The 18,273-nt window shown below is 45.1% G+C and overlaps 1 protein-coding gene across 1 annotated transcript in view; it reads left to right on the top strand.

Moving 5' to 3' along the window:
• The window catches only part of LOC306916105 (protein bicaudal D homolog 1-like), a gene marked incomplete at its 5' end in the record, with an annotated part of 46,534 nt that overhangs the window by 10,773 nt on the left and 17,488 nt on the right, over positions 1-18,273 (top strand). Inside the window, 5 exons of the mRNA XM_079493842.1 lie at positions 9,981-10,193; positions 11,497-11,649; positions 12,314-12,612; positions 13,631-13,793; positions 16,508-17,056. Coding sequence (XP_079349968.1) covers positions 9,981-10,193; positions 11,497-11,649; positions 12,314-12,612; positions 13,631-13,793; positions 16,508-17,056 — 1,377 coding nt within the window. The remainder of the gene's footprint in view (positions 1-9,980; positions 10,194-11,496; positions 11,650-12,313; positions 12,613-13,630; positions 13,794-16,507; positions 17,057-18,273) is intronic.

Below are 18,273 nucleotides of genomic sequence, written 5' to 3'. Positions count from 1 at the left end.
AAGCATTATCTTTTTAGCAAATTCAAAAATATGTGGGAACCAATGAGGAAGCACATTTTATTTGGATTGCACAGTGTAGATTGGGCTCCATATTAAATTATGGGCGTCTGTGGATTATGCGTATCAAAGTGGGGGTACTTGAAATGAAATGGGTTGAGAATCACTGCTGTATTTTGTGGATACAAATTCAATAAGAGTTTGATAACCAGCATTAACTAATTAACAACTTAAATCCTGTGCCAGTGCCTTTCAACACTTTTCATATCCAGCACCATTATTTATTCTGCATTTGAGCCACGGACCACCATTTGATGAGATTTAGCCTCTCTTAGAATATTTATCGTTAGATAGGATTTTGTCCACAATTCCATGCTGTATTGATGTTAGGAGAGACATTAGGAGAGACAACAGGCAAACGATCAAAATAACAATTCTTCTACATTCTCTAATTGTGTAGACTTCTTGTAAACTAAGTAATGCAGATGTTTAACAATAATTGAACTCTTGAGAGATTAATTTCTTTTTACACTCTCAAGAGTTAAAGATTTATAAGGGTCCTTTTGGTTACCAACTCTCCATCATTTGTGGCCAAATTTGACTGAGGGGCTGCCATTGGTTTCATGTCATCTGAAAGCATGGAATCATAGCTTAAAATTGACATATTGGTTGTTCAGTTTGACCCACCAGTTTTGGAGATATGTCTTATAGACTAATGTCCCCCTTCAAGGACCACTGGTGGTCCCCGGACCACTGGTTGAGAACCACTGCCCTATACGGATGAGCGGAGTCCCGCAGGGCTCTATACTGGCGTGTGACTTCAGTTTTCTGTGAATGTTAGCAAAGCGTTTTGCTGAAATGTGCTGCTGAAGCTGTTGCCCCAGTACTGTATATACGATTATACGGACCCAGCCTGGGGGTTTATAAGTGGTTAAAGACAGCCGAGTGGAGCGGGTGAAAAATGGAGAGATGGAGAGAGGGGACGAGTGGAGCACAAAGGAACCGTGCCAAAGGGGAGTGGCGCTACTATTAAGTGTGATTAAATGTGATTATACTCGGCCTGCCCCACCTCTGTCTGTCTGTCTGTCTGTCTGTCTGTCTGTCTAAATCTTTCTCTCTCTCTCTCTCTCTCTCTCTCTCTCTCTCTCTCTCTCTCTCTCTCTCTCTCTCTCTCTGTCTTCCATCCACCCCTTTATCCCTTTGGGCCCTTCCTTTCTCCTCTGTGCTTCTCTTTTGAGTGTTCTCCTTCCCACCCCCTCCCCCCCCCCCCCCCTCTCTCTATCTCTCTCTCTCTCTCTCTCTCTCTCTCTCTCGTCCTCTAACACTAGTACTCTCTCACTTATCCTTGTTGTGGAAACAATCTAATGGGAGAGAGCGGGTAGTGTGCCTGTGAAAGGGACACCGGAGGTCAATGCCTTTCTCCCAATAACACAATCCATTACTGGATATGACAGGAAGTCTGCCGTTCGCCCAGCTACAGCAGACCGACACTGTTATTCCCATGCCAGTGTTCCGCTCACACACTCATGCACTCGCACTCCAACACAAAGCAACACACCGAGCACAGAGGCCACCGTGAAACCAAAACAGAACATATGGGAGAGTGAACTATACCTCTGTTTCCCAAACAGTGGGTCGGGACCCATTTGTATGGGCCACGAGTAAATGTCCAAACATGCATAAAAAACAATAATCCAAAGAAAACATTTTTCATGAAATTCAATGATTTTTCAAAGACATTTCATGAATAAATGAAAAAACATAAATACAATCAAAGAAATTCCATCAATTAGATTTTTTTTTAAGAAGTAGTGAAAATAGCCGATCTGCAAACTCACAACACCACATGAAGTGACACCTTATGTGCGTGTAGATCTGCTATTTTTAACTATATATAGTTTGGGTCCGGGCAAATTTCTTCTGATCTTTTGGATCTCGAGCTAAAAACTTTGGAAACCACTACACAACCATCTACACAATTTGGTTCCTTCTTAGGACAATTTGTCTATTTATCTATTGCTTTCTGTCAATACGTCATTATTTATTATTAGCAAAAGTGGACTCTTGAAGGTCTGTATTTTTATTTCTCTCATTTTTCGCTTCTCTCTCATCTCAGATAAAAGGACATACTGCACTGTCTTCCTACACATCTCTCTCTCCCTCTCTCTCTCTGATGCCATTTTTGATCTATGTGTCTTTGAGCTGTTCACAGGGATAATAACTGTAGCGATAGAGAGAGAGAGAGAGAGAGAGAGAGAGAGAGTCTTTTCTATATATAATTTTCTTGAGCCTTCGTCCTATACTCCTCCTCCTCCCGCCCAACACTCCCTGCTGACAGGTGCCGCCCCCAGCCCATAGGAATACATGCAGTGTGTGTGTGTGTGTGTGTGTGTGTGTGTGTGTGTGTGTGTGTGTGTGTGTGTGTGTGTGTGTGTGTGTGTGTGTGTGTGTGTGTGTGTGTGTGTGTGTGTGTGCGTGTGCGTGTGCGTGTGTTCCTTGCTGGCATTACAGTATAATTGCTGGCGAACGGAACTGACCTTGATTCTGACTCATGCTGGCAGCCCTCATGCTTCCGGTCACCCAGTAGGGGGTCTACAACCCCCCCTCCCCCAACACACACACACACACACACACACACACACACACACACACACACACACACACACACACACACACACACACACACACACGTTGCCTCTGACTCTACAGGGCCAATTACCTGCCACTAATACCTTGCATGTCATTCTTATTGATCTATAACTCAGCGGTTCCCAACCTTTTCTTTGGACAGGGCCCACTTGAAGATCTGGAAAACGTTCGCATCCCACCCACTTAATTGATTTAGGATTATTTATCCTAAATTAAAAATTATGTTTATATTAATCGGGCCATAACACTCTAGACCAGGTGTGGGCAACTTTGATGATGGATATAGGGTGGGTCTCTATATTTCCACATTGCCTCCAGAGGGCCACGTTGCATTGGATAAGATTAGCTGACAAGGTTTTCAGGAATGCTTCGTTTTAAATAAAATGCCTCAAATCACGAAGACATTGTGCGATTTCCGTGAACTTTTGCACGTATATTTCCACTAGGCAGAGGAAGAAATGCCACTTGAAAATATTCAAATCAGCCTCATGGTGGTGCTAAATAGGCTGATTCGTGTTTTGATCAATAACTGCACCGATCTGTGTAAAACTGTGTAAACCTTTGTAAAACACATTTTTTATATTACTTCTTCAGATTTCAGACCTTTTTATTTGTCCTTCCTTACACAGCGTTCATTTAAAGAGTCAGGGTCCATTTGGTTGCATCTGCACACTGACTCTCAGAGTTACGCATGAATAAATCACTGTTTAGTTGCATCTCTCACACAGGGACAGTTTTATGGAGGAATCGTGTGTATGGACGCATTAGTATGCAGACGAGTTCCTTGTCTGTATACACAAGAGAGAATGGAGAAGAGAAAGGGCGGGCAGAGAGAGAGAGAGAGAGAGAGAGAGAGAGAGATGTATATTATCGATCGATTAATCGATTAATTGATAAGCAACGTTTTTAATACTTTATTTTGTATTTTTTTAATGGATCTTTTTCATTTTCCAAAATGATTAGTTATGTCTGTGTGCAGTTATTGGATGAGCTAGCAGGTAGTGTATAGTGTAGTAGGTTGTAGCTATTACACCCCAGCTGTGCTATTTATAAAATCTACCTGAGAATCTTGTTTAGTCATTCTTCTAATCACAGAAGGAGCAGGATTTGTGCTACTTGGGATTGGTTTAGTTTATGGTGCCAGACTAATTAAATTTGAATCCATCTCAGAAAGTAATTTGACCCGGTTCTGATTGTCAGAGCTTTCAGTGGCGGTGGCAATAAATGAGTGTTTATCTCTCTCTCTCTCTCTCTCTCTCTCTCTCTCTCTCTCTCTCTCTCTCTCACTCTCTGCTTCCTCTTAACAGCCTCCCAGCAGTAGCGCTGAGTCACTCAAGGCAAGAAGCCAAGGCCTTTATTTGTGTTTCGGAGAATATGAAAATGTGCATTAGTTGTCTGGGTTATCCTCAAGGCAAATTGTGCAAATCAATCACAAAAATAACTTTCGAAGTGGTTTTCCAGCCCTCCGAATAATTAAAGTCCATATTTACTCATTAACCATTAATCACAGCTAGTGGTGAACTATGTGTCATGGTTAACAAGCCAATTTCTCCGTATTTAATGTCCGTCATCAGCCGTTATCAACACATTCAATGAAGCCAGTATGGACATTTCCACATACTGACGTTGTCAGCCGGCTAAATCAAACCCTAACCTCAGTCTTAACCGGTCACGTAATTCCCTTAACCTCATATCAGTCTTAGCCGGCCATGTAAGTCAGTTTCACAATGTTTTCGCTTCGGCGGCAGTAATTTCACTTCCACATTTCCTAGTCGCCTACTCGTGGTATAGGCGACTAGGAAATGTCCATACTGGCTGCATTGAATGGTCTTGATAAGAACATACTGGTGATTATAGGTTGATAACATTTAAAGCAGGGGTGGGCAACTGGCGGCCCGTGGGCCGCATGCGGCCCCCACCTTCACTTAATGCGGCCCTCAGGTTAATGTCAGAATACTGATATAATATTGGTTTCAGCTGTTACAATTCCACAACACATTGCAAACATGACCCGCTGTAATTACTTCAGTCTAAATAGCTCATTGCTCAACACAAGTATAATTAAAGGTATTTGAAATTACATAAACATGTTAATTTTCAGGATTCCAATTCAAAAATTCAAGATTTCAATTCGAACATAGCAAAAATAGCCGATCTACAAGCTCAAAACGCGTCGCAGCGCGGCGCGTTTTGAGCTTGTAGATCGGCTATTTTGCTACGACAGCAATATATGGCCCTATAGGGAGTGAGTGGAAATATAGTGGCCCTCTCCATCGTCAAAGTTGCCCACCCCTGATTTAAATGGCACACATGATGGCCTGCTCAAGAGCTGTCCATGGTGCTGAGGCTGAGTACTGTAAAGACAGCTTTGCAGTACTGCAACACTGCAACAGTGTACCATAGTAAACTATAGTAATTAAATACCGAATGGCCAGAAGTCAATTCCATTCCATACGTCTACCGTAGTACAGTAAACCATAGTAACATTGTGCATGGACAGGAATCAAGCCCATGCCATTTCTCAGTTATACCTCGGTAAACAATAGAAGTGTGGGTCAGAACTCAATTCCATCTCAAAGCTCACCCTGAACCTGGAAAGTGTGTTCTGCGCTGCACGCAGGCCAATTATAAGGCTCTGTTTAATAACTCACCCACTAGCTAGCGCATGGCAGCAGCACTGCCAGGGTTAGTCCCATTTCCACAGGGGGCCACCCGTTGCTAAAAATAGATGCATTGTTTGGACAAAACCCTCCACAAACAGGTGCTGTATTTTAAGCTATACGTGCCAGGCACATAAAGCCTCTCATTGTTGCCTCTCGTGTGTGTGTGTGTGTGTGTGTGTGTGTGTGTGTGTGTGTGTGTGTGTGTGTGTGTGTGTGTGTGTGTGTGTGTGTGTGTGTGTGTGTGTGTGTGTGTGTGTGTGTGTGTGTGTGTGTGTGTGTGTGTGTGTGTGTGTGTGTGTGTGTGTGTGTGTGTAATAGCGTGTGTATGAGCGTGACAATATGTGGTGGTGGAGACACCTATTGGTACCACTGTGGACCCACAGGGGAGTGTCAGCCTCCCGTGATTCATCTCATGCGCTACTTGTACAATTACATGTTGATGGCGCATTGCAACATACTTCGTCTTACTTACTGGACAGATATGTTGCTATTTACCTCCGCCTGCGAATTGACTTATTCATGTGCCAGCTCTTTTCCACACTGAGCCTGATAGATTTGTGTCACGGGGGTTTGTGTTGGGATATATTTATTGTTGCCGTGTCAAATGTGTCAAAGTAATGACTCAGATCTGTGGCCATGACCAAGCTTATATGTGCTCCGTTTCATGTCAAGGACCCCTATACTGATGTATTTGGCCACAGAGCGCCATCTGAATGTATTTTGTGCCGGTGACCCGCATGAGAGAATTTTTTAAAATGCTCTTAAAATAGCAGATCTGCGAGCTCTCAATGAGTTGTGACCTTGTGCTGTAGATCGGCTATTTTTGAGTAGCTACAATAAAGTTAAAGTGCCTAAACTGTTCCTAATTAGCCTGATTATCAGGCTGAAGCTAGAAGCTACTACGGTCTAACTCTATGGTCTGAAGCCAGGCTAGTTCATAGTTGTTCTGGGGACCCCCTGGAACCCTGCCAGGGACCCCACTTTATGAACCACACTGCCGTATAGAATACTCTACATTTTTGAGTGGTGCAGCCACTCTAATGCCCAGCAATGTCTGTCCCTACAGGTATGTATCTATGTGTGTCCGTTTAGGGTACCAACAGGTGACAAAGTGGTGCTGTTGAGCTTCACATGTGCACAGGTGCATGATGGGAAGCTGAGTTTTTAGCACCCATGTGGCGCTGTATGCCTACATAATGGGAAGCTGAGTTTTTACTTTAGCAGCCATTACGTGATTTCGGGTGTGACAGGACAGTACAGTGACAGTACAGTACAGTAAAGTAGAGGGACCCCCTGGGGACCCCCACACGATAACTCATTTCTCGACTGTTTCGGACACGGGGCGGCTCGCCGGAACCGGGCCGCCAGCCCCCCCTTCCCCCCCCCCCCGGGGGGGGGGGGGGGGGGGGGGGGGTGGGGTTACACGGTTACACGGTAACAGTAACTACAACAAAAAGTATAGTTGCACCACTCAGTTCACACGGGTGTGATTTTCTTTAAAAAAGCAGATGGTGGTCTGAACTTGAAGTCAAATCCCCAGATGTACTACGTCCTACAGGGAGCTACACAACTTAGCCTATGCTTTTGCTTACACACTGTGTGGTGATTCAGAGTCCCGTCGAAGCAAAATGTTCTAGTTGGACAGATATGTTGCTATTTACCTCCGCCTGCGAATTGACTTATTCATGTGCCAGCTCTTTTCCACACTGAGCCTGATAGATTTGTGTCACGGGGGTTTGTGTTGGGATATATTTATTGTTGCCGTGTCAAATGTGTCAAAGTAATGACTCAGATCTGTGGCCATGACCAAGCTTATATGTGCTCCGTTTCATGTCAAGGACCCCTATACTGATGTATTTGGCCACAGAGCGCCATCTGAATGTATTTTGTGCCGGTGACCCGCATGAGAGAATTTTTTAAAATGCTCTTAAAATAGCAGATCTGCGAGCTCTCAATGAGTTGTGACCTTGTGCTGTAGATCGGCTATTTTTGAGTAGCTACAATAAAGTTAAAGTGCCTAAACTGTTCCTAATTAGCCTGATTATCAGGCTGAAGCTAGAAGCTACTACGGTCTAACTCTATGGTCTGAAGCCAGGCTAGTTCATAGTTGTTCTGGGGACCCCCTGGAACCCTGCCAGGGACCCCACTTTATGAACCCCCCCCCCCCCCCCCCCCCCCCCCCGGGGGGGGTTACACGGTTACACGGTAACAGTAACTACAACAAAAAGTATAGTTGCACCACTCAGTTCACACGGGTGTGATTTTCTTTAAAAAAGCAGATGGTGGTCTGAACTTGAAGTCAAATCCCCAGATGTACTACGTCCTACAGGGAGCTACACAACTTAGCCTATGCTTTTGCTTACACACTGTGTGGTGATTCAGAGTCCCGTCGAAGCAAAATGTTCTAGTTGGCTTTTCTTGGAACAAGGTTGTTAGAACAAAGAGAGTGAGGGATGGAGGAGGTTCCACACATACTTCTTCCTCTGTCTCGCTCTACTGTACCTGTTAGCTTCCCGTCAAGTTCAGCCCAGCGTTGCGCTCCAAATCGATTTCTCAACTCCATGATATTCTTACTTCACTCTTCAGCTAAGCTGACAATTGATCTTTCCTTCACTCCTCTCTCCCCTCCCCTCCCCTCCCCTCCAGGCTACCGCGGGAATTCTTTATGTATTTACATGTCTTGGAATCATGATACAGCAAGAACACACACACACACACACAGACACACACACACACACACACACACACACACACACACACACACACACACACACACACACACACACACACACACACACACACACACTGAAACATGTTTCAGGACTATAGCTTTAGTTGGGTGTTAATTGACTATTGCATTGCATTTTCCAGTGCAACATGTATAGTCACAGATCCAAAAACAATGCATACAAGACAATACATACAAGTCAAGAACGTGTTTGCTAGTGTTAGTGTAGCGGCGCAAGAAAGGACACCAAAGTCAAACATCTTATTGACTAGCCCAGTGGTTCTTTTTTTGGCTAAGGGCACCTCTATATAGCTTTTTCATCCATTATGGCACCACTGAATCATAGCACCTTCCATTTAGTCATACAGTACAGGAATGTAAATCTTTCCCCTTAAGATACATTATGTCAGGAAGAAAACTTGAGACAATATCCGTTCCATTATACAGTAGGACAGATTGAAATAACTTTATACTTGAAGTAACCACTTGAACCCCAGCATCCCTATTCTGAGTGGAATATTCACCAAAAATGCTTGTAGATCTGTGTTTTTTGGTGAAGAAATTTGGGATAGAATGCACCAAATGAATTCCAAAGATTATCAACTTTATTTTTTCATTCTAAACTCTGACAAGTGACTCTTCTTCTGTCACATGACATTCTCTATCTCCCAAAGCCCCCACAGTCTACAATGTGCCTTTGAGACACCTACAGTACGATTACAGTTTAATTGAAGTGCACTTGGATATGGACAAAACATACATACATTCATACTAATGTGAATTCTGGCCAGCGGGGGGAGGGCAGTCGTACTCGAATCTGTCAGACCTAGTGTGAATCCATTACAACCCGGTAGGCTGACCAAGTCACAATGACATAACAATATGTCATTTGTTGTTAAAGAAGGCTGCAGAAGGCTGCTACGTACTGTATGGGTTGTATGCCTGTATTTCCTTTTTTCCTCCATTATGAAATAGCCACTATAAAAGGCTAAAAGCTTTTAAAAACTTTATTGCCAGAAGGGTGCTTTGGAATGATTTCTTTTCTTTTGTTACACTTTTTTATGATTGTATTTGGTATTCATGGTATGCCCATGTGCAGATCAACAAGATGCTGGAGTTGCAGCCACAGACAGGGCCCACTTTGAGAAACCCTGTAGCATGAAGTGGAATTCCCCTTTAGACCAGGGGGAGATATTAAGCATTTGGTCTTCAGGCAGAGGCTCTGAGCCAATCTGATTTCAATAAGACCTTGTGTTGCAGCAGTAATGCAGGTGACTTCCCTAGTTCCAAGCCGTAGGCAGTCACTGGGGAAACCTCCAGCCCGCGCTACTGCAGGTCATTCTATTAACAAACACCCACATGGTTGAAAATCTATATCTGCATTGCTGGCTGGGAATGAATGACGTGCCCTTGCGTCTGAAGACAAGGTCGCGGAGGCCTAATGGGGGTTCGGAGACGTGCGTTTCATCTGCTGTTGAAGCCTCGGTGGGTTTGTTAGCAGAATGTGGAAATGATGAGGTAATTTCAGCAGAGGGGGAAATAGTGACTATTGATTGTAAATGGTAAATGGTGCATTTATATACATAGATTGTGCATTACATGCACCCATTCACACACATTGATGCACCGATGGCGGCGGAAACCATGCAAGGCACCAACCAGTACACCGGGAGCAATTATGGGTTCAGTGTCTTGCTCAAGGACACTTCGACACTAGCCCGGGTTCGAACTGCCACTCTACCCCTAAGCCACCGCCACTCTACCCCTAAGCCACCGCCACCCCATGATTGTCACAATCATTATGAAATGATGCCTCGCCCATTCCTGCCAAGATGACTCACACTCACTCACTCTATCCTTTCTTTCCTCATCCTCCTTCCTTCGTCTCTTTTCTCTCTCTCTTTCTTTCTCTCTCTCTCTCTCTCTCTCTCTCTCTCTCTCAGGCGTTCGGCCATGCCTACTCCACCCAGCGGAAGGTGGCAGCGGACGGGGAGTCCAACGAGGAGAGCCTGCTGCAGGAGTCGGCCACCAAGGAGGCCTACTACATGGGCCGCCTGCTGGAGATCCAGTCGGAGCTCAAACATAACCGGGCCACTGTGGCCAACACCCAGGCCGACAACGAGCACCTCAGCACCCTGCTGCAGGAGCTGCGAGAGGTGGGTCGGCTGGACACCCCATGTACCCATATGTGTAGCCTCAGAGACCCGGTGATTTGGTTTAAAAAAAAAGAAAAAAGCCTGGGCGAAGTAACAAGGACAAATCCTGGAGTGAACCTTGTATTTCTAGTGCAGAGGGGCGTCACTCCAAATTTTGTCAGTGCGATTACAGTTTAATTGAAGTGCACTTGGATATGGACAAAGCATACATACATTCATACTAATGTGAATTCAGACCTAGTGTGACAAGTCACAATGACATTACTGTAATGTGTTGTTAAAGGGGCATTCCACTCATTTTCAACATTTTACTATGTCATTAATATACCTTAGAGCTGTTGTGTGGAAATAATCTGACATCATCAAGATGTGATTCACCATGTTAATGATTTTTTTCAGACCTCCAGTTCTAGGAAACACAGACTGGGGGGACTTTTTTTTAATTATTTCCACAGCTCTAAGGTATTTTAATGACATAGTAAAATGTTGAAAATGAGTGGTATTCCCCTTTAAAGAAGGCTGCAGAAGGCTGCTGTATGGGTTGTAAAGTTCTCAACGGGCCCAAGAATTATGGCCCGGCCCGACCCTACCCTAACTGGGCTCAGGCTCAATGCTTTTCCAATGGAAGTCACGTGGTTTGACATGTGTGTAAGAGGCCTCTGAGTCTGAAATGCCAGTGCGATGCGACCCCCGTCTCCAGTCCTCCTCCTGTCACAAGTGAATCGCCTAGCGCAGCCCTCTTCATAATAAATACATACAGTACTTGTATACACAATCACATTACACAAATAACAGAATTGCTATTTTTATTATAATAACACTCTTTTAAAAAAAGAAAGAAAAAAGAACAAAATCGCGGAAAATCACCGAGCCCGAGGCTCGGCCCGGCCCGACTAATTAGCATAATCTTTTGGGCCGGGCCTGGTCGGGCCTGGTCGGGTTCGGGCAGAGTTTGAGAACTTTAATGGGTTGTATGCCTGTATTGTTTATTTATTTACTTTTTATTATGACATAGACACTAAATAAAGTATTTGTAAAACAAAGATATTTTTTGCGGCTTACGCCTTTTATTGGTTTTTGAAGGGACAGACAGTAGGCTGACAGGAAACGGGAGAGAGATGGGGGAAGACATGCAGTAAAGGCCGTGTCGGGCTCGGGAGTCGAACCCGCGGCACACTGCGACTGGATTACCAGTCGGGTGCCCAGACGGTTACGCCACCGCCTGGGCCAATGTTTTTTCTTTTATTACACTGTTCTTCTAATGATTGGTCTTTGGTCTTCATGGTGTGCCCTGCATGTGCAGAGCAACGAGATGCTGGAGTTGCAGAGGAGCCGCATGCGGGAGGAGGTGAGGGAGTACAAGTTCCGCGAGGCCAGGCTGCTGCAGGACTACACGGAGCTGGAGGAGGAGAACATCTCCCTGCAGAAGCTGGTGTCCACGCTCAAGCAGAACCAGGTGGGGGTGGTGGTTCGTTTGGACAAGTGCTCAACGTCGCAACGACGTCTGGGGGAAAACCCCCTTCGCCGGAATTGAAGCTCACTTCCGGGTTCTCTTTCAGCTTGCTGTTCCTCCTATTTATGGCACAGCAGATGTCGCTATTTCACCTTCTATACCGTCATTCTTCTACCCAAAACATTATAATCTGGTTTTGGGTAAACTACACTTGATTATATTACCTTTTCATAAACACTGATTAGCTAGTTTTTTAAATCATCATGAAATGTGTTTAGTAAATTTTGGTCCCAATACTTTTAAAATCAATGATAAAGTAGGGTATGTTTCTAGGGTTTCTACTGGTTCTACCGAGTGAAGACCCGCCATCGCTGTGGTTGCAGCCAATAGCATTCATTTCCGTTAGCATTTCAGGATATAGAAAGATGGCGGATTTGAAATTGCTGAAAAACAGGCTCCAAAACGGGTCTGTAGAAACCAATGGCATAACTCCGGTCTATATCTTTTTTACGGTCCATGCGTCTTATCCATCCACGAGCTCAAAATGCGCCGCGACGTGACATATTTGTGAGCTCTGTGAAAAAAGGTAGTCGACGAACATTTTTCTCGTCATATAGTTTTTAATCGTTGGAAATCTTAACACCTGCTCCCCGCTGTCTTCCCCCAGGTGGAGTACGAGGGCCTGAAGCACGAGATCAAGGTGCTGGAGGAGGAGACGGAGCTGCTCCGCGGCCAGCTGGAGGACGCGCTGCGCCTCAAGGACATCTCGGAGGCGCAGCTGGAGGAGGCGCTGGACGCGCTGAAGAGCGAGCGCGAGCAGAAGAAGCACCTGCGCCGGGAGCTGGTGCAGCACCTCAGCATGTGCGACGTGGCCTACACGGGCAGCGCCCACCTGGCCTTTACCTCGGCGCCGCCCAGCGGCACGGTCACGCCCACCACCCTGCTGTCGCCGTCCGAGGACGCCAGGTCGGTTACTTAGAGAATAGAGTGCGGACCGGGAGTGACAGCCCCGCCCCCCGCTATTCATTTCAATGGACGTTGCTCAGTTGCGTTTTGAAGCACCCGGAAGAACGCTCTATACTTCCGCATTTGCCAACCAAATTTTGGTGGTCAAATGCGGACGAACGAGCGCTCAATGTTAAGCCCCAGCGGCACAGGGTTTCCTTGTGATAAATGCACAGGCCTGCAGTTCCAGCTTTGACCAGTAGATTGGCTATTTTCAAATGGCCGAAATGTTTATAGAACTGAATCGGTTGATGGATGTTTTGCGATAATAATCAACATCTACAAAGTAATAGTAACTAAAGTACACTTTTGTTTTGGTACTTTTACCTCAAAATCTTTACACATCATTATAATGTTCTTATTTTGAACATAAGACCCGATTTTCTGAATGTCAATTCTCCAGGTTTTCTTCAGAATGTGGATGACACACTTATTTACTATGACATTAGGACACATTAGGAGTCCACTAGTACTAGTGGTTCTCAAATGTTTTATTTGCAAGGACCCCCTTAACTCTGAGAGTGTACAAATGGAACCACATTGACCAGTAAGGGTTCATTTGGTTCCATTTGAACACTCTCAGAGTTACTAGTCCCTCGAGACAGTCTGTTGACTCACGTCAACTAAGGAAAAGAGGGCTGTGTTCTTCCTTTGTTTTGCCAATGGGTTCCCAGATTGCAGAGTTACAGACATGTTATGGTCATTCAGGCCTAGCTCTGTTTAATTAACACAGAGGATTTTACAGTGTTGACATAAACATTTGAAAGGGCCTAATCCCTAATGTAATGGTTCTCCAAGTGGGGTCTGGGGACCCCCAGGAAACATTGATGGGGCTCCAGGGGGTCCCCAGCAAAATAGGTTAAAAAAATATTATACATCGGCTATTTGAAAATAGCCGAAAGTCTGTGAGCCCCGTAGGGACCGTGACTGACTCTGTGTATTGTATGTCTGTATGTCTGCTCTGACTCTGATGTCTCAGGTGTAACGGTCACCTCCAAGGAGGGATGGGCACAAACTCGGGGTCACTGCCCAGGGCTAATGGAGAGTGTCGGGGGCCCGGGAGGAACGCTGGGGGCGCCTCGGACCTCTTCAGTGAGATGAACATGACGGAGATCCAGAAACTCAAGCAACAACTGTCGCAGGTACGTCTGTTTTAGGCCTCGGTTAACCTGCCCCAGCCTGTGTGATTTCTGCTCTAGTCTAGAGGGGCGGATTCAAATTTGCCGGTGAAAAAATATACCACTATCTGACACCTGGGTGTGCTACTTATATTTAATTAATATGCTCTAGTCTACACTGTACAAATTGGTTAAAATGACACTGTATTCATTAACTTAAGTTTAAGATTGCAGCTTTATTAAGGCATTAAAGGACTTTTCTTTAGCCTTATTCGACAACAACAAAACCGGCTCACTTATGAAGCTCATACTAGCAGGGGAGAGGCTGGCTTCTGAATAATTGACTGAAAAACGGTGCTGACATGCTGTATAATATGATAACCCCACTGCATGCGGTACTCTCTCCCTTTGTCTTTCTCTCTCTGTTGCTCATATAATTACCCCACCACGTGTGTGTGTGTGTGTGTGTGTGTGTAGCCGCTGCCACACCATCAAAAGAGCTGCGCACGTTCTCGGCTGCGCGTAGCTTAAAGCTTGAGTTTTTAGACAGCTGGTGGATGGAAATTAAGCTCCACCTCCGCCGAAGACTTGAGCGGAGGAGAGCGTTTCCGGGAATCTGGCCGTCGCGCAAGTCTTCGGCGGAGGTGGAGCTTCTTTTCCATCCACCAGCTGTCTAAAAACTCAAGCTTTAAGCTGCGCGCAGCTTAAGAAGTGCGCAGCTTAAGAAAGTTTTGCGCTATGGTGTGGAGACGGTGTCTGTGTGTGTGTGTGTGTGTGTGTGTGTGTGTGTGTGTGTGTGTGTGTGTGTGTGTGTGTGTGTCTGCGTCTGCGTCTGCGTCTGCGTCTGCGTCTGCGTCTGTGTGTGTGTGTGTGTGTGTGTGTGTGTGTGTGTGTGTGTGTGTGGCTGTGGCTGTGTGTGTGTGGCTGTGCGTGCGTGTGTGTGTGTGTGTGTGTGTGTCAGTGTGTGTTTGTGTACAGATGGATACTGCAGTCTCACTAGATGTAATCTCATCCCCTCCTGCTCTCCCACTGCTCTTTCTGATTGGTTAGGATGCAGGAAGAACTTATTTATATCCTGTGCTGACACACTAGACTATTGACTATCGACCACTCACCAGTCGGCTGGGCAATGTTTAACTGCTTGAACCCCAACATCCATATTATTCTTTGCTAAGAATAGTGGGTTTAAAGCAGAACTATGTAACATTCATCTTCTACGGTTTCCTCCACAAGACATTGACATTTTTACCTCTCACCTAGACACAAGATCTGACATGAATTCTGACCCGATGGTCAAGATGAAATGTTATCGCCCGAACAAGCAGGCGGTCTCCATTAGCTCCATGGCATGAACTTTGATATGATCTAAATGTCTCAATAGCAAGGAGACAAAATACAACCAAACCAATTGTATACATTATATTGTACCAGTAAGACCAGCGAGAAGCGACCGCAGGCTGTGGGGAAACAACAGACTTAAAAAATAGTGTAAATCTGGCAATGTACACACACAGACACACGCACGCACGCACGCACGCACGCACGCACGCACACACACACACACACACACACACACACACACACACACACACACACACACACACACACACACAGAGACTAGGGCTGTCTTTGACTCATGATGTAGCAAGTGGAACTGCTATATTTTAGATACACAGATTAAGAAGGAATAAGCAAAAGTCCTGATGCGACAAAAAAGTACACAAAGTAAAAGTATTATGCAGAATGTCTCATTTCAAGTTTTAAGTTTTCAAATGTATACAAATATTTTGAAAATAGCAGATCTACAAACTCTACAAATGCGTGAGTAAAAAAGGTAGTATTTTTTTTTTCCTCAAGAAGCACCAGACCTAACACTGAAATACCCAAGAGACAGAATGAATTAGGTCTTTGTCTGTGACCTAGTTCACAGTTTGTCCTACTCTTTGCACCGCTGTTGCTTCAGCTAATTATTTGTAGTTTTTTTAAAGCACAATTAGCTAGAGGTTTTGGGTGTGTAGTTACCTTGATATAGTTAGTAGTTGATATAGTCAATATTGCTCCATTGATTGAAAAAAACAACTTATTAATGTGTTTTACCAAAGTCGGCCTCCTGGTGGCGCTATAAAAGGCAGATGTGAAAAATGCAGGTCAAAGGTTTGTCCTTGGCCTCTAGGGAGTATGCATGCAACGTTTCATGCAGATCGGTGCAGTTATAGGTAAAAAAGGTGAAAAGCTGCCTTATGGTGGCGCTCGCTATTACAGGCCGTACTGGAAAATGTGGGGCAGAGGTTCATTGTTGGCACCCAGGGAGTGTGAGTGCAAAGTTTGGCATCGACCGGGTTAACGGTGCCAGAGACGGACGGACGGACAGACAGACGGACGGAGTGCAAAACACACTCTCCCCATGCCTTCGGCTGGTGGAGACAAAACAAATTATAATCCAAAATATCCTCCCCATTGTCTTACATTGCACAGTGAAAGTAACAGTGGTTGGTAGAGACGGTTGTGAGCTTATACATTTTCATATGCCACCATTGTACAACAAAGTATAATACAGGGCTAAGATGCTAAACAGACAAATCGATTTAGTTGATCATAAAAAAAGACTATTTCCTCTCTATAAAATGTTACAGTATAATAAAAAACAAGACAAAATCAAACAAACCTTGTTTTTTGATTATGCTTCTGAGTGTCTTATTTTTGGTTAATTGATCCTACCTTGCCCCCACCCCCTTCAGGTGGAGCGAGAGAAGGCGGTGCTGTTGACCAGCCTGCAGGAGTCCCAGACCCAGCTCCAGCACACCCAGGGTGCCCTAACGGAGCAGCACGAGAGGGCCATCCGCCTCAGCCAGAGGGTCACTGCCCTGCGCCGGCTGCACCGCGGGGCCCGCCTCACCCAGGATGCCCACCACCACCACCACCACCACCACCACACCGCCATGGTGTCCCACGGGCTCAGCTGCGAGGCGGGGGAGGCAGAGGAAGAGGAAGGAGGAGGAGTAGGCGGAGGAGAAGAGGACGGAGGGGACAACGAGGATGACACCAGTGGGACAGTAGTGAGTCAAAGTCAGGCGATCCTGGAGATCCTGCAGTCTAAGTACCGGGTGGCGGTGACTGAGGTGGTGGAGCTCAAGTCGGAGCTCAGGGCCATGCGGGAGAGGCTGGCTCACGCCGGCGAGGCAGAGGAGAAGGCGGCGACGACAACGCGGACGGGCGGCGCTCACCTCCGTGGGCTGGAGGGGCAGGTGGCCAGGCTTGAGAAGAGCTGCCGCGAAGCCCGGGATAAGGTACTCACCTCCTCCTCCGACTATAAAATGAGTGAGACCTCTTGGAATGCGTTCAGCTGTGTTGAGCGACTATATTGTGCACATTTTTTTTATTTATTTTTTATTTCACTGGAGGATAGTCCCTTGAGTTGCATCAACTTGTTTTCAAGGGGGTCCTCAAGTATACAGTAACACAAAACATGGACATACGCAAAGGCTCTTCCCCCAACTCAAGCCCCACCACAAACAAACTACATCAATATACTTGTAGCCTTCTTAGACCATTCTGGTCAAACAGAGTCAGTCAGGGTGCTGAATGGAAATGTCGGGTATGGGCTAGTGATATTAATTATAGAGGCAGATTATTGGCCATTATTTAACTTCAATTATGCAGCCGATTTGTAACCTTTTGGTCATCATAGGTGAAATGTTTTTTCACCAGATCTACAAGCTCACAACGCATTGTGAGCTTGTAGATCAGCATTTTTTAAATTGCCTTTTCTTTAGGATCGGCATCAGACCCAAAAACCTGGCATCGGTCGGACTGTGATCGATTCCTCATACAGTAACACACGGTCTGCGGGGACAGAATGAGATATGAAATTATATCTGGTCTTGCTCGGAATTAATGGAAATTGATTTTTCGGGGTCAACGTACCAAGACAAGGCAGATCACTTTCACTGCAGTGTTCTCTGCTTCATGTTATTTTCCATGCTTTAGCCTTTCCATTCTTTTTACTATATTCATATCATACGTAAGTTTCAATATTTTGTGGGGATACTGTATTATTAAAGGAAATGTTTTACTGTATTGGTACGTAACTATATTAAAATAACATAAATCATCAAATAGTACCAACCAAATTTGCTGACTTTATAGACTCGACTCGATGTATTTAAAAAAATACTTGTGACTTGACTCGACTTGCAAAACAATGACTTTCTCCCACCTAAATTGTTTTCCTCAGGGGAAACATTCTATTCCAGTGGGTCTCGAAGTGAGGTTCAGGGAGTATCTGGGTTCCTTGAGGGGGTTCCAAATGGACACTTGTGATCAGCTATTTTCAGCATGCAACCAAGTGTAAAATGACTTATAGTGGATCTCTTGTCCACTAGTCCCTTCCTAACATTTTAGTCTAGTTTTTATTTCTTGACGAAATTGTCGATATATTTAGTCTTAGTTTTAGTCGTCATAGCTTAGTTTTCATTTAGTTTCTATTTAGTTTTCGTCGGTGAAA

The sequence above is a fragment of the Electrona antarctica genome, assembly GCF_951216825.1.
Source record: "Electrona antarctica genome assembly, chromosome: 23".
In the NCBI taxonomy this organism is placed as follows: Eukaryota; Metazoa; Chordata; class Actinopteri; order Myctophiformes; family Myctophidae; genus Electrona; species Electrona antarctica.
This window is presented reverse-complemented; position numbering and strand designations above follow the sequence as displayed.